Raw genomic sequence first — 13,445 nt, forward strand, 5'->3', positions numbered from 1 at the left:
ACGGGGATGTCGCCTGTCTGGCAGAGCCGGCCCTGACCGTCCACTCACTGTCCCCCCATGTGAGTTAAGTCCCACCCGCCCGTAGTTCGGCCGGCACGTGGCTGCTCGGGGCTGAGGACCACATCCCTTGGTCCCCGCACAGCCACATGCTAAGTTCCGGCCGATGTGATGTGGGCACCTTCGAGGCTGCGCCTTAAAGGCAGGGGGTGCCCTGCATGCTCTCTGCCTGCCTGGAACGTGGATGTGATGGGTGTTGAATCTGCTCCCGGGGACCTCAGGTGACAGGAGGCCAGGCCTCCTCCATGCCAGCTCAGAGGGCGGCCCACCTCCGGGGCATTTCAGCCACAGCAGCTGTGGCGGACATCTTTGTTGCGGCAGCCGAACTAACAGCCTCGCTACAAACTGCCTCACAGTCATCTGCTCACGTCCTCACTGCCTCGAATACGCCCCACCCCCCACCCCACGGTTCCCTCCACTGGCGACCTTGTGCAGGGGTAGGTGGGTGGGGCAGGGATGGAGAAGAGGAACCGGGTGGGGCACCGTGACCGAGGCCCACAGCCCGCAGGCAGCAGCCATGGGAGCTTAGACGATGTGGGCTTCAATTTCGTCTTCCCTGTTAAGTGCCGCCCCCTCCAGGAAGCCCTCCTGAATGGAAGTGTCTGAACGCTCCCCTCCCAGGCCCTGGGGTTTCTCCTCCTGCGACCTTGCTCCTCTGTGAACACACCACCCCTGCTGAGCCCAGAGGGCTGGGTCTCCCACACCCAGCGCGGGGCACGGACGCCCCATGCGGCCAGTGTGCACACCATCCCAGCATGGAAGATGGTGCAGGGACGGCCCGCCTTGACGGCAGGCTCTCTGGGGGGCCAGGTGCCGGGCGGAGTCGCCCACGCGGCCCGAGTGGTTCAATCCTTCCACCCCCTCCAGGGTAGGTGCCTTCATCAACCCCTCGCTACGGGCAAGGACGTGAGGCCCAGAGAGGTTAAGTGACCAGCGCAAGGTCACACAGTGGTGCAGGTGTCAGAACCAGGCCCTCTGCGTCACTGAGGGAGCATCTGCCCCTGTGAATGAGCAGACGAGTGACGACACAGATGGACTCACGAACCAGTGAGGACGAGAGGATCACGGAGACGTTCGAGGCCCCGGCTCCAGCACTGAGCCGTGCAGCACGTGGCAGGGGAGGGGCTTCTGCCCCCCGCACCCCCCTCCCCTGAAAGCTCATGGCCACCTGACCCTGAAGGGGAGTCTGCCCTTGAGCCACGGTCTTCGAGCGGGGACGCTTTTTCTACCTGACACCTGCCCCGCCCCCACCTGAAGGCCTCGATCAGCCGCTCCACCTTCTGGGCCTCCCCCTGGACCCGGATGTGCGCCTGGAACTTCCGGAGGGCCTCGTCCAGCTCCATGGCGGAGAAGTCCATCTCATCCACCACGCAGCTGAAATGAGAGAAGAAGGCCCCGTCAGCGTCCCCTGCCCCGCTTCCCGCCGGGTGCAGAGGCGAGCGCGGCCCGCAGAGGGCGGAGGGAGCACAGGGGTCAGCGCAGGGAGGCCCGAGAGGGAGGGTGCCGGAGTGGGCTCCCTCCTCCACAGGAGGAGGTGGAGGTCTGGCACCCACTGGCCCTGCAGCCACCGCGCCCTGGGCCTGCCCCTCACGTCAACGCTTTCCCGGGCATTTCTGCGGGGCCTCTGGAGGGGCTGTGCTGCCCTCACCTGCCGATCCCACAGGGAGGGCAGAGCTGGGGAGGCCGCAGGTCACAGGTACCTCTTATCACAGCCCCGCCCCCGGCACAGCCTGCTCCAGCCTCTGACCGTGACCCCGAACGGTAGATGGGTCTGCAACAGGGACCCTCGCGTGACCACCCCCGGTGGGGCTGCAGAGACCCCAGCTGTGGGCCCCCCTCCCCTGGGGCGATGCTCTGAGCACTCAAGGCTGTTGGGGCAGGGTGAGGGCAGGGGCCCCGCAGCACAATTTGCTGACCAGCATCCGAGGAGGATGCCTGGGGGGGTCTCGCTGCTTCCTGAGGCCGCTGCTGTTTTCTGATCCGAGAACAATGTGCGGATTTCCTACGGACCACGAGCAGCTCGGAGGGAGCGTGGGGGGAGAGGAGGGGTGCCTGCAGGGGAGGGGGCCAGGCCACGTGGTCTTGGGCCCCATTCACGGAGCAGCTAGCGTGCTCTCCTGGGACGGTTCCTCCCGGATTTCCAAGGGGGAGTGGGCACCAAGCACACTATCAGGGCGGGGCCAGAACAGAAAGGCTGGGCCGGGAGAGAGCAGCCCAGGTGGGACAGACGCCACAGCCGGCCACACGCCAGGCACCGCCAATGGCTCGCCGCCTCTCCGGTGTGTGTGTCTGCGTGACTGAGTGAAGACTAGTGTACATATATGTGTGTGCACGTGGGTGCGTCTGTATGGGGGGACAGCCAGGCCAGGCCCCCCGCCCCTCCCCGAGCCTGGGTCTGCTCACCTGTGAAACAGAGAGGCCGCAGCCCACGCCCACCTCCTCCCAGGGGCACCCGGAGGTGGCAGGTGTACGTGGCCAGGCCGCCCTGCCGTTTTTAGTGAGGGTCAGTCTTTACCCTGCTTGGATCCCGTTCCTGGCCCACCGGCTGGGTCACCCATCCCGCGTGCAGTGTCTGGGTCGGCCGTGTGCGCACGGCGGGCCTGGAGCTGCACCCCCAGGTCCCGGCAGAGGGGAGCAGGGCACCTGTCCCGAGCCGGCCTCCTGCTGGCCCCGGCTCCTCGTCTGCGGAAGGGGTTATGGACCCCTGACACCCCCGCGGACGAGGTGAGGACACGGCCTGCACGAAGCACCTGCCCAGTGACCACAGGACCCAGGTGTGGTGGCTTTCTACTCAGGACAGTCTGGAGGAGGACTGGGGGGTGCAGGGTACGTGCGGGCAGGACTTCTCAAAGCTGTCGGCAGTTCCCAGGGCACTGGAAGCCTGTTCTTCTGCAGGGTTCCAAGTAGCTGAGAGTCTATGGCCGCCAGCCTGGTTGGACGTCACCCCACCTCCCGCCAGGAAAGGGAGGAGGAGGCGGGCTGAGCTCACCGGTTCCCCTCCCGCTGCCCCTGTGGGAGGTCGGCCCAGAGGCCGCTGGGCCAGGGGAAGGGGCTGGCCCTGCTGCATGGGGCCAGAGGTGCTGGCAGGGCATCTCTGTGTGTCTGGGAGCCAGAAAGACAAAGGGGAGCGGGGAGCCTGGGGTGTGCGTGCAGCGCCCCCAGCCCCACTCACTCGAGCACGTCGCGGTTGAATTGCTTCTGCCGGTTGCCCAGGAACTCCCCGATCATCTGCCGGCTCAGGCCCTTGCGCTGCAGCAGGAAGTGGGCCACCCCCACCGGCGTGTCGGGCACGAAGCCGCGCTCGATGAGGTACTGGATGCCCTTCTCGGGCTTCCTGGGGGACGAGAGATGGACTCAGCCGGGCGCTTCCAGCCCTCCAGCTCCCCCAGCCCTCATCCCCTCCTCCTCCACGGCACCCTGTCCTGCCCCACCCTGAGCCCACAACGCAGGGGAACCGGGACGGCTTGGGCCCTGCAGGAGGGCTGGGCCAGCACAGGAGCACGGAGGGTGCCCGGGGCTGGGGGCTCGCGGGGGGCACAGAAGGGCCCCACCCCTCCTGCCTCCATGGGCCCCTCTGTGCCGAGCTTCCAGGTGGGCTGGAGGGCCCCGCCCAGCACACGCTGGCCGCCTGTGGCACGTGCTCCGTGCCGTCACCGTCTGAGGACCCTGCACGCCAACTCAGTTCCCACGCTACTCCCTGGGGTTGGCACGCTTGTCACCTGTGCTGCCCGACAGCCACATGACCTTGCTGGGGACTCGAGTGCCCATGCTGTGAGACTTGTGTGTTAACACAGTCGGGCGCCTGGAACGCTGCACGCAGTAGGTGAGCACCAGGAAGGTTTAGGATAAACCTCAACGGATGGCAGAGGACATGGAGGCGCAGCACCGGCCCCACCTGCAGTCAGAGGCCTGGGGCGGGGCTGTGCCGGCCCCACAGGGCTGAGCGTCCACCGGGACCCGGAGCCCGGTGGCCGGGGCGCCCTCGGGGGCTGAGCAGTGAGCCAGCAGGTCCCTTCTTCCCGGCAGCCTCGGGGCCTGGTGCCGGCTCAGCTGACCTCACAGGGAGGCAGTGGTCCAAAGAGACAGGGCAGGGGGAGGCGCCACTGACCCCTCCCTCTGCACCTGTGACCCTCGGAGGGCGGTGCCCTCCTCTGATGAACCCGGAGCCTCGGATGGGCTGAGGAGCTGCGGAGCCCTTGGGTATACCTGGTACCCCACGCCTTGCCCCAGTGGTAGAGGTCAGTGTCCTGCTGGCCCCTGGGCGCATGGAGGTGAGGGCCAGGATCTACCTGCCACCACCAGCCGTGCGCTGACAGCGGGTCCCACAGATGCCATATTACCACACGCAGGCCAATCTCCAGCCTCAAGATGACCCTGCGATTTTTATCAGAGGTGGCCACACACCCCAACCTTGTGCTCAGAGCTGGGCAGGGAGCGACTGCCGGCCTCCTGGTTCCTGGCACCGAAGTGGTCACTGAGTGGCCCCGTTCCCCCACGTCCCCGTTCCTCCTGGCAACCCTGGGGTCTCCAACCAAGAACTGCCCCCGCCCCAGGCCTCTCCAGGCACTGCGCTACTGGTGCTGATGCTGCACCCGGGGGTGGGGGCGGGGGCGGGGCGGGGCGCGCTTCCTCCCCGCTAGCTCCACAGCGGCCCCCGCAGGACCCCAGCCCATACCTGACCGCCCCCCACTTCCACGGTAGCCCACAGATATGTTTTCTTCGGCTCACACAACGTTAACAGAAAGAATTCCAGTTGGTTGCCAATGTTTAGAAACCGGGAGCTTGGACACAGAACCTGGATTTCCGGCTTCTCTTGAGAAGACAGTGTAGCACTCCCCGGCCTGGCTCCCATGTGAAAGTGACTGGAGAGCCCCCTCTCGGGCGCCCTTGTCACCCACCCGGGCCAGCCTGGCCCACCGAGGCCCTGACACCACCCCTGGTCCAGCCCAGCCTCCTCCTGCCGCCCTGGGGTGGCTGCCCCCCTCTCTGCCCCAGCTGCTCCTGCCTGTGTTCATAGGCCAACGTCGTGCAGCCTCACAGCTGCCAGGCCCACCTGCAGGAGCCCACAGCCCCGTGGGACAGGCAGGCTGTGCAGGGGCCATAGGATGCGGACTCCCCATGGCGTAAGTGCCACATGCCGACTCTGTGCCGGGCGGCACTCTGGATGACAGCGGCGAGCATGGCTGGCCGCAAACACCCGGCACGACAGCTGCTAACACCCAGTCTGCAGGGCAAAGTGGCCGAGCGAGGGTGGGCGGGGTTCTGGCAGGGGAGGCAGAGGCCTCCTCTGAGCAGGTGACACAGTGACAAGAGTGCTCAAGGAGCTTTTTGGTGGAGGCAACGGCGAATGCAAAGGCCCTGAGGTGGGAGTGGGTTTTGTAGGATCGAGGCCATGAGGCTGCTCCAGGGCTCAGAGTAGGGGCCCTGGGGGAGGGGCAGCGGGGCGGACAGGCCGCAGGGGCATCTGGCCCTCCTCTGAGTGGGATGAGAAGCCCGGCATGCTCTGAACAGGGCAGTGGAGGGACCTGAGTCCCCGTTTAAGAAGCCGCCTCTGGCTGTTGTACGGGAGCCCAGCTAGGAGACCCTCGCAGGCACCCCAGCACTGGTGCAGGAGTGGGGGAGGAGTGGCTGGCTCAGGACACCATCTGGGGGCAGCGATCACAACATATGCTAGTGAACCCGCATGTGAGCCCGAGGGCTCCAGCTCTTAGCCCGAGGTGAACGGGGCAGGAGCCACATCCACCTGGCACCCTTCACAAGATGCTGCAGGAGAGGAATGTGGACTGACCAGGCCACGACCAGAGACCAGGGGCTCCCAGCAAACTGAGAGGAAAGGTGCTGCGGCCGGAGGTACAGGCGGGGGCTCCAGGCTTGGGATGCGCGCGGCCGGCAAGGGGAGTGATCTCCCTGACCGTGGAGAGCCAGCACTGATGTCACTGATGTCACAGGCAGTCCCTGGCCCGCAGGATCTTGCTGGCCCCCAGCTGCCCCACGTGTACTCCGGGGGCCCTGCTGGGCAGGGGTCCTGGGTCCCCTGGCCCCTCACAGGGCTCCGTGCTGAGCGGAGCAGCCCAGATGTCCTGCGTGGGTAGGTCACACACTCAGTCTGTTGCTCACCCACAGCCCTGCCCGCCCCCTGGGGCACTGAGGGGCACTGGACGGGCTCAGGCCGAGGCAGGAGGGTGGAAGGCATGTCCTGTGGAGCTTTGAGATCCCCCAGAGAACCCAGGGGACCCCAGGGAAAGGAGCCTCTGCCCGCCTTGTCCCCGAGAGACTTGATGAGCGCAGCAGACCTGGCCAACACGCAGTGGACGCGGCGAGTGAACAGAGAAGTTCACTCAGCTGTGACAGAGCCCACCCGACAGGGCAGACGGGCTCGCCGCCACCCCCAGCTGTGGCTCCCCCTTCCCTGCCTGCGAGCTTGAACGCGGCTCCAGGCCCTCAGGACTGAAGAGGTGCAGCCTGGGGCCCCGCTGACTGTGCACCCTCAGGGGCCAGCACGGGCCCGGCCCACATAGCGCATGTCCGACCAGAGAGACAGAACGTGCTGTGTCCGGGGTTGGGGCCACCGTGGCTCTGGGAGGGGCTGCTTTGGCCCGTGTCCCCAGGACTCTGCCCTAGAACCTTCAGGGCCTCCCAAGCCTGCCCCTCACCCCTCATCCACTTCGCCATTCACCCCGGGCATCCATCCAGCGCCTGCTCTGGGTGGGTGCGGCACCAGCACACCTGTGGGCCAGACAAAGTCCCTGTCCTTGAACACACATCCTCGCTGGAGCGCGATGAACTCCCAGGAGAGACACTCACAGGCATGGCTCAGATCCCAGCTCCGCTCTCTGGCTGGGTGACCTCGGGCAAGTTACTTAACCTCCCTGTGCCTCAGCCTCCCCAGCTGGGTAGTGGGGACAGTGACAGTGCACACAGCAGAGTCACTGTGCAGATTAAATGAGTTAATGCCTCTAAGGCCTTGGAAAACACGCTGGTTTTATGGCTGTTTAAGAAAAGGGTCAGCACTAGCGCAGAGCTAAACCAAGGGGAAGCCGTAGTGACCACAGAAGGCCTGGACTTCAGATGGATGGGGTGAGAAGGCACGGTCCAGAAAGGCCTCCTCAGGAAGGTGGCATTAAACCTGGAGCCAGGAAGAAGGTCCCTGGGGGCGGGAACGACCAACGCAAAAGCCTTACTGGACACGTAACAAAACGGGGGCACACCAAGGGGCGAAAGTGGTGCGGGGGTGGTGGTGGGATGAATTGAGAGAGTGGGATTGACATGTATACACTAATATGTATAAAATGGCTAACTAACAAGAACCTGCTGTATAAAAAAATAAGTAAAATTCAAAAAACCCCAAACAAACAGGGCACAGAAGGCGGAGTGGCTGTGCACCAGGCTGTCCAGCGAGGGAGAGCCAGGTTCCTCCCCCTTTGCTCGTAGAAGCCCGTAAAGTTCCACTCTACGCTCCCAGCCCAGGGCTGCAAATGTGCTCTGCCCACCTCTGCGCAGCCAGCTCTCCCCACCTCTCCGGGGTCCCCCGACGACTCCTTCTCTAGCTTTCTGGCCTCCACCCGACAGGACCGGCATCAACAAGGTGCACAGGCGACATTCTCACCACCTACACCTGATGCACTTCTGCATCCCGGGCCCCTGGGCCTCTGCACCCCACCCCCACTGCCCGTCTGCGGGGCCTGCGAGCAGCCTCTGCTGTCCCCAGGTCCAGCTTTTCTCATCAACTGTGCCAGGTGAGCACGTGCAGACCACAGTGGTGCTGCCCTCCTCGCATCTCTGTCCTCGAGCCTGAGCCCGGGGCTCTCGGGAGGCGGTTACTAGGAGGCCGGGCTCTGCACCTAAGGACCACCCACCTGCCAGAACCCCTCTCCTCCCAGCAGGGTCTGCCGGGGCCACAACGGCTCCTCCTGTCGCTTTCACTTGCTATAGCAGCTGAAGTGACATGGACGTGGGCGTCTGCCCGCACCCTGTCGGCCTCTGGATTTCCCACACCCTCCTCGAGCTCCGCCCCCTGACCCCACGGGCTGCCCGTACTCCCAGCCTGGCCGGTCAGAGTGCTGCACCCCGCTGACCATGGCGAGCGGTTCAGAGGGTGCCGGCGGGAGCCTCTCTTCCTGCAGGGCTGCCATGAGGCTGGACCACGAGCCGGGACTGCTGGCTGCCCTCCTGCCCTGAGGGTGTGATGGTGGGGCACGGCCAAGAGATACCCAGTGGCTTTTCAGGTCCACGAACCAGTAAGGCCTCTTTGCTTGAACCAGTTTGATTGGATGCCCATCATTTCCAATGAAGAACGGCCTGATGCACACAGAGACCAACACGGGGTCTGCACAGACACCGGCAGGGCCCGAGGATGCCCCGAGGTCGGAGGCCGAGCCCTCCCCGTGCTATTCTCACTGGCCGCAGGGGCGAGGGATGGACTCACCCAGTTCAACACCCAGAGGCCCTGCACGCCTGGACGTGCCCTTCAATTCTGGAATCTAGGCTCGAACCCCTCCTGCAGAGAAGCGGCCCCCTCCCATCGGCTCGCACACCTCCACGGCCAGCAAGCTCATCACCTCCCCACACTGCCTATTTTATCCAGCTCTGATTTTCACAAAGCTCTTTCTGATATTAGAAACCCAAGCTGAACGTGGCTGCCGGGGTCTTTTTTGCACTTATCCCAGAGACGAGGTGGAAGAATTACCCTCTGGCCCTCGTGCACTATTGGTGTGAACGTAAACTGGTGCAGCCACTGTGGAAAACAGTACGTAAGTTCCTTAAAAAACCAAAAATAGAGCTACTATATGATCCATCAATCCCACTCCTGGGCATATATCCAGACGAAACTGTAATTCCAAAAGATACATGCGCCCCTATGTTTGTAGCAGCACTATTCACAATAGCCAACACGTGGAAACAACCTAAATGTCCATCGACAGAGGAGTGGATAAAGAAGATGTGGTATATATATATATAACAGGATGTTAGCTGTAAAAAAGAATGAAACATTGCCATTTGCAGACCTAGAGATGATCATACTTAGTGAAGTAAGTCAGACAGAGAAAGAAAAATAGCACATGAAATCACTTATACGTGGAACCTAGGGAGTTCCCCGCTGGTCCAGTGGTTAGGACTCCATGCTTCCACTGCAGGGGGGCCGTGTTCAATCCCTGGTCGGGGAACTTAAGATCCTGCAAGCCGTGCGGCGTGGCCAAACATAAATAAATAAGTGGAACCTAAAAAATCATACAAATGAATCTATATACAGAACAGAAACAAACAGACATACTGTAGAAAACAAACTCATGATTACTAGGGGGAGGAGAGCGGCGGAGGGAGGGACAAGTTAGGAGTATAGGATTAGTGGATACTGGGAGTTCCCTGGCAGTCTAGTGGTTAGGACTCAGCTCTTTCACTGCCATGGCCCCAGGTTCAATCCCTGGTCGGGGGACTAAGATCCTATAAGCCATGCAATGAGGCAAAAAAAAAAAAAAAAAAAGCAAAGAAAAGGATGAATGGATACAAATGCTATCCATAAAATAGATAAGCAACAAGGATTTACTGTAAAGCCCAGGGAATTATATTCAATATCTTTTAACAGCCTATAATGGAATATAATCTGAAAAAAAAAAACAACTAAATCACTTTGCTGTATACCAACACAATATTATAAATCATCTACACTTCAGCTTAGAAAAAAGAGAAGGAACTGGCATGGCTGGAACACCCGTGGGGCCTGCCCCGCGCTGCCTTCCTCCCTGAGGCCCTCGGCACCAGCCAGCCCAGACCCGGGACAGCACTCTGAGGGTGGTGCGGGCTGTAGGAGTGGCTCACGTCAAGGGGAATAGGACCCTGATCTGCAAAGACCCAACTCAGAGTGCTCGTAAGAGAGCCACAGTCACTTAAATCGTCAGCATGTCCAGCACCAGCAGACGGCCCGGCCCGGCACGGCCAGCACTTCTGGTTCTGCAGCCTCGAGCCAGCAGCTGGGGTCCCGCGGCTGGGCTCCCAGCAGCCACGCCTCCCAGGCCACCGTGAGGATTCGGCAAGATGCTGAACACGAAGTGCTCGGCACCAGCTGGCAACTTAACACGCATCTACGCAGGCTGGCTGTCACCACTGTCCCCTTCACTAGTCACAACAAACGTAATGCACAAGGCGCACGGAATCGGGAGCCCAACCCGAGCTTTGCTGCTTACTGGGAGGCAGGCCAAGCCCCGAGCCCCGCGGATGTTGGAAGGGTGGAACCTCGGAGCACCCCAGCCTCGAGGTAGGGCTCTCTGCAGCCAGCGGGCAGCGGACAGAGGGCCAGAGGAGCAGGCAGGCGGTGGCCCGGCGCTGGGCGGAGAAGACCTGCCTCCAAACCAAACGCAGGCCCTGGGTGGGGAGGGACCTCGGAGCCCAGGTGAGCAGCTCCCTGACCGTCGGGAGTCCCGGCACACCAAGTAGTCTCCGAGGCCCGGCTTACGTGCTCCTCAGAGAAGACGCCCTCACTCCCTTCCGAGGGCACCATTTCATCAGGGGCGGCTCTGGGGATGAGGACACTCGTCCAGAGTGGGGAGAGGGCTGGCCTGGCCCATGGTCACCTGGGCCCGCGCCCGAGGGCGAGAGGGAGGGGAGAAGGATGAGGTGAGGGGCACAGGAGCAAGGCCCTCCCTGGGCAAGCAGGTGACAGGCCCGGTGAGGTCCCCCTGGGTGCCCCTCCGGGCTGTGGGGTGCGGACCCCAGCTCCCACCGCTGTGGCGGCCCCCCGCGAATATGCGGCTCCGCCCCCTGGACTCTCAGTGCACACGCGAGGCCCAGTGAACGGGCGGGGCCGCGGAGGCCACGCTCCAGGCCGCAGTCCCTGCACTGAGCTTTATGAGGGTGTGTTCAGGGGCCAGGCGGCAGCGGCGTGAATCCCAGTCTGGCCATCCACCGACCGTGGGACCTCGGGCAAGCTACCTCTGGGCACCTCAGCTCACCCAAACTGCAAAGCGGGCTAGTGACGGTCCCCTCCCTACGGTCTCCCGTGAGCACGGTGGGCTTGTACGACAGCACCAGGCGCGTGTCAGCGCGCGCGGGCATCAGCCACTCCCCTGCTCCATGCTGCTCTGTCCGCTAAGCCACCTCCTGGGTCCTCTAAGGCCCGAGCCCCAGGCCCCCCCGCACTGGCTCCGGACGCAGGAGCCCCGTGGACCACAACAGCTGCCATCCGTTGCACCCTGGACAGCGGCTCCTGGTTTCATGGTCTCTAACCCTCACCAGGCCCTGGGGGTCCAGGAACCTCACGACCAGTTTCTGGGCGCAGCCGGCTAGGCTCAGGGTGCAGGGAGGTGCCGAGTCCCTGCAGAGGATAACGCTGAACTGGGGCTGAAACCCTCCTGCCTCGGCTCCCGGCCCCGGCCCGGTGCCCAGCACTGCGAGCCGGACGTGCAGTCCTGGAGCCTGGGAGGCGCATCTGGATGCCAGGCAGATGGCGGCAGCCTCCTCTGTGGCCCCGGGGACAGCCCCTCCCCACCAACCTGTTTCATTTCTCGGGTTTCATTTGTTTTCCCTCTCTCCTCCCCAGCCGGCTACTCACCCACTTTGGATCCAGCGTTCAGGCCCTCCACGTACCCCCTGGAGGGAGTGGGTGTCTGTGCTGGAAAGCTCCCTCCTGGGAGTGGGTGAGACCTGAGAACTGTTTGGAAGGCAGCCTGGGTGTGGGCCTGGGGAAGGGCTGGGGAGGGAGGGAAATGGTGGGGGGAGAGGAGATCCACAGGGAGAGCATGCGGAACAGAGGTGGGCAGTGGACAGGTGGGGGTGGGAGAAGGGTGCCAGGAAGGGATAGGACAGAGGCAGTAAGGTCGGGCCTCCCAGGGAGGGGCCCTGGCCTCGGGCAGCAGGCTGCTCAGTGTCCATCCTCGCCCAGCGGCTCCAGGGCCTGCTCAGGGGCATCCGGCTCCCAGCTTTGCTCACCCCGCACAGGGCCTGGCCCTCTATCTACTGGGGTGGGACCGCCAGCCCTTTCTGGGCCTGGTGAAACTCGGGGGATGGCCGGTGGCCACAGCGCAGTGGTTGTGCATTCAGTCCTCCAAACAACCCCCTAGGTGGACAGCCAAGGCCGAGGAGGAGGAGGAGGAGACTGAGGACGGCCGGAGCTTGTAGCCGCACGACCTCCCAACACCTGCCCCGCACGCCACTCAGAGGAGCCAGCCTGCCACCTGCCCCTCTCTGCGTGCGAGACCCGCATCATCCAATGGCGGGCTGTGCAGCTGCGGGACCATCCTGAACCCGCGCTGCCAGGGACGCAGCCGCCAAGCACGTGTGGCCGGTGACCGCCTGCACTGCGGCTTGCCACCGGGGGAGCTGGATGGACTGTAGTTCCCTTCAATCTGAACTTAAACACCACCTGTGGCTGGACCTCACCTCTGTCCCTCGACTTATAAAGGGGCAAGGTCACCCAAGCTCAAGGGGCTGCAGTGCAAAGTCCACCAGGAGTTTTCATGGTCTTAACGAGCTGACTCTGAAATCCATGTGGAAGAGAAACTACCAACAAGACCCAAGACCACTTTTTAAAAGAACAAAAGAGTGGTTTCTGTCCTAATAAAAAAACATATAAAACTGAAAGTCTGATGTGGGCAAAGGAACACACAGAGCCTCTACCCACTAGCGTGGAGCGTCGCAAGGGTCTTTATTCTGTTCAGGGCTGAGTCCAGGCCCCCTACACAGGGCCTGGCATGCAGCAGGTGTTCAATAAATATTTGCCAAGTGAACGAAAGGATCCAAGCACAGGCCCTGTTCACGTAGGAATAAGATGGGATTTCAAGTCAACAGAGAAAGGACAGACTACTCAGTACACCGTGTGCAGACCACCAGCTAATTTACAAAGAACTATAAAAACTACACCTCTCACCTTGTACCGTTCTCCAAACCAAACGCCAGGTTAAAGTCCTAAAGGATATAGAACAAAACTAAGAAAGTCCTGAAGAAAATATTTTAAAACTATATTATGACCTGGGGCGCAGCCTTTTAAAATAAAACATAAAAAAAAACAAAGTAATAAACAAAGAGAACACTGATGAATTGATTACATATATACAAATATTGAATCATTATGTTGTATGCCTAAAACCATGTTACATGTCAATTCCACCTCGATAAAAAAATGCAAAAAAAATTAGTAACTTCTGTTAGACCAACAAAGCATACACAGAGTTAAAAGATATATAATTAAAAACCACTGAACTGTACACTTTATAAGGGTGAATTTTATGGTCTGTGAATTCTATTTCAGAAGTTTAAAAAAAAAAAAAAAGGCCAGTGACAGACAGGAAGAAAATATTTGTAATTACAAAGGATTAGTATCCACAATATATAAAGAACCACTAGTAAATCAAAATGAGAAATAACAGAAAAATGGGCAAAAAACAGGAACAGGCATT

At 61.5% G+C, this 13,445-nt stretch overlaps 1 protein-coding gene across 7 annotated transcripts in view; it reads right to left on the reverse strand.

The window, feature by feature from the left end:
• Positions 1–13,445, reverse strand: part of IQSEC1 (IQ motif and Sec7 domain ArfGEF 1) — a gene marked incomplete at both ends in the record, with an annotated part of 318,762 nt that overhangs the window by 19,350 nt on the left and 285,967 nt on the right. For all 7 annotated transcript variants that reach the window (XM_079713582.1, XM_079713580.1, XM_079713581.1 and 4 more), the window contains 2 exons: positions 1,309–1,431; positions 3,230–3,391. In XM_079713582.1, coding sequence (XP_079569708.1) covers positions 1,309–1,431; positions 3,230–3,391 — 285 coding nt within the window. The remainder of the gene's footprint in view (positions 1–1,308; positions 1,432–3,229; positions 3,392–13,445) is intronic.

Source organism: Hyperoodon ampullatus, assembly GCF_949752795.1.
Source record: "Hyperoodon ampullatus genome assembly, chromosome: 10".
In the NCBI taxonomy this organism is placed as follows: Eukaryota; Metazoa; Chordata; class Mammalia; order Artiodactyla; family Ziphiidae; genus Hyperoodon; species Hyperoodon ampullatus.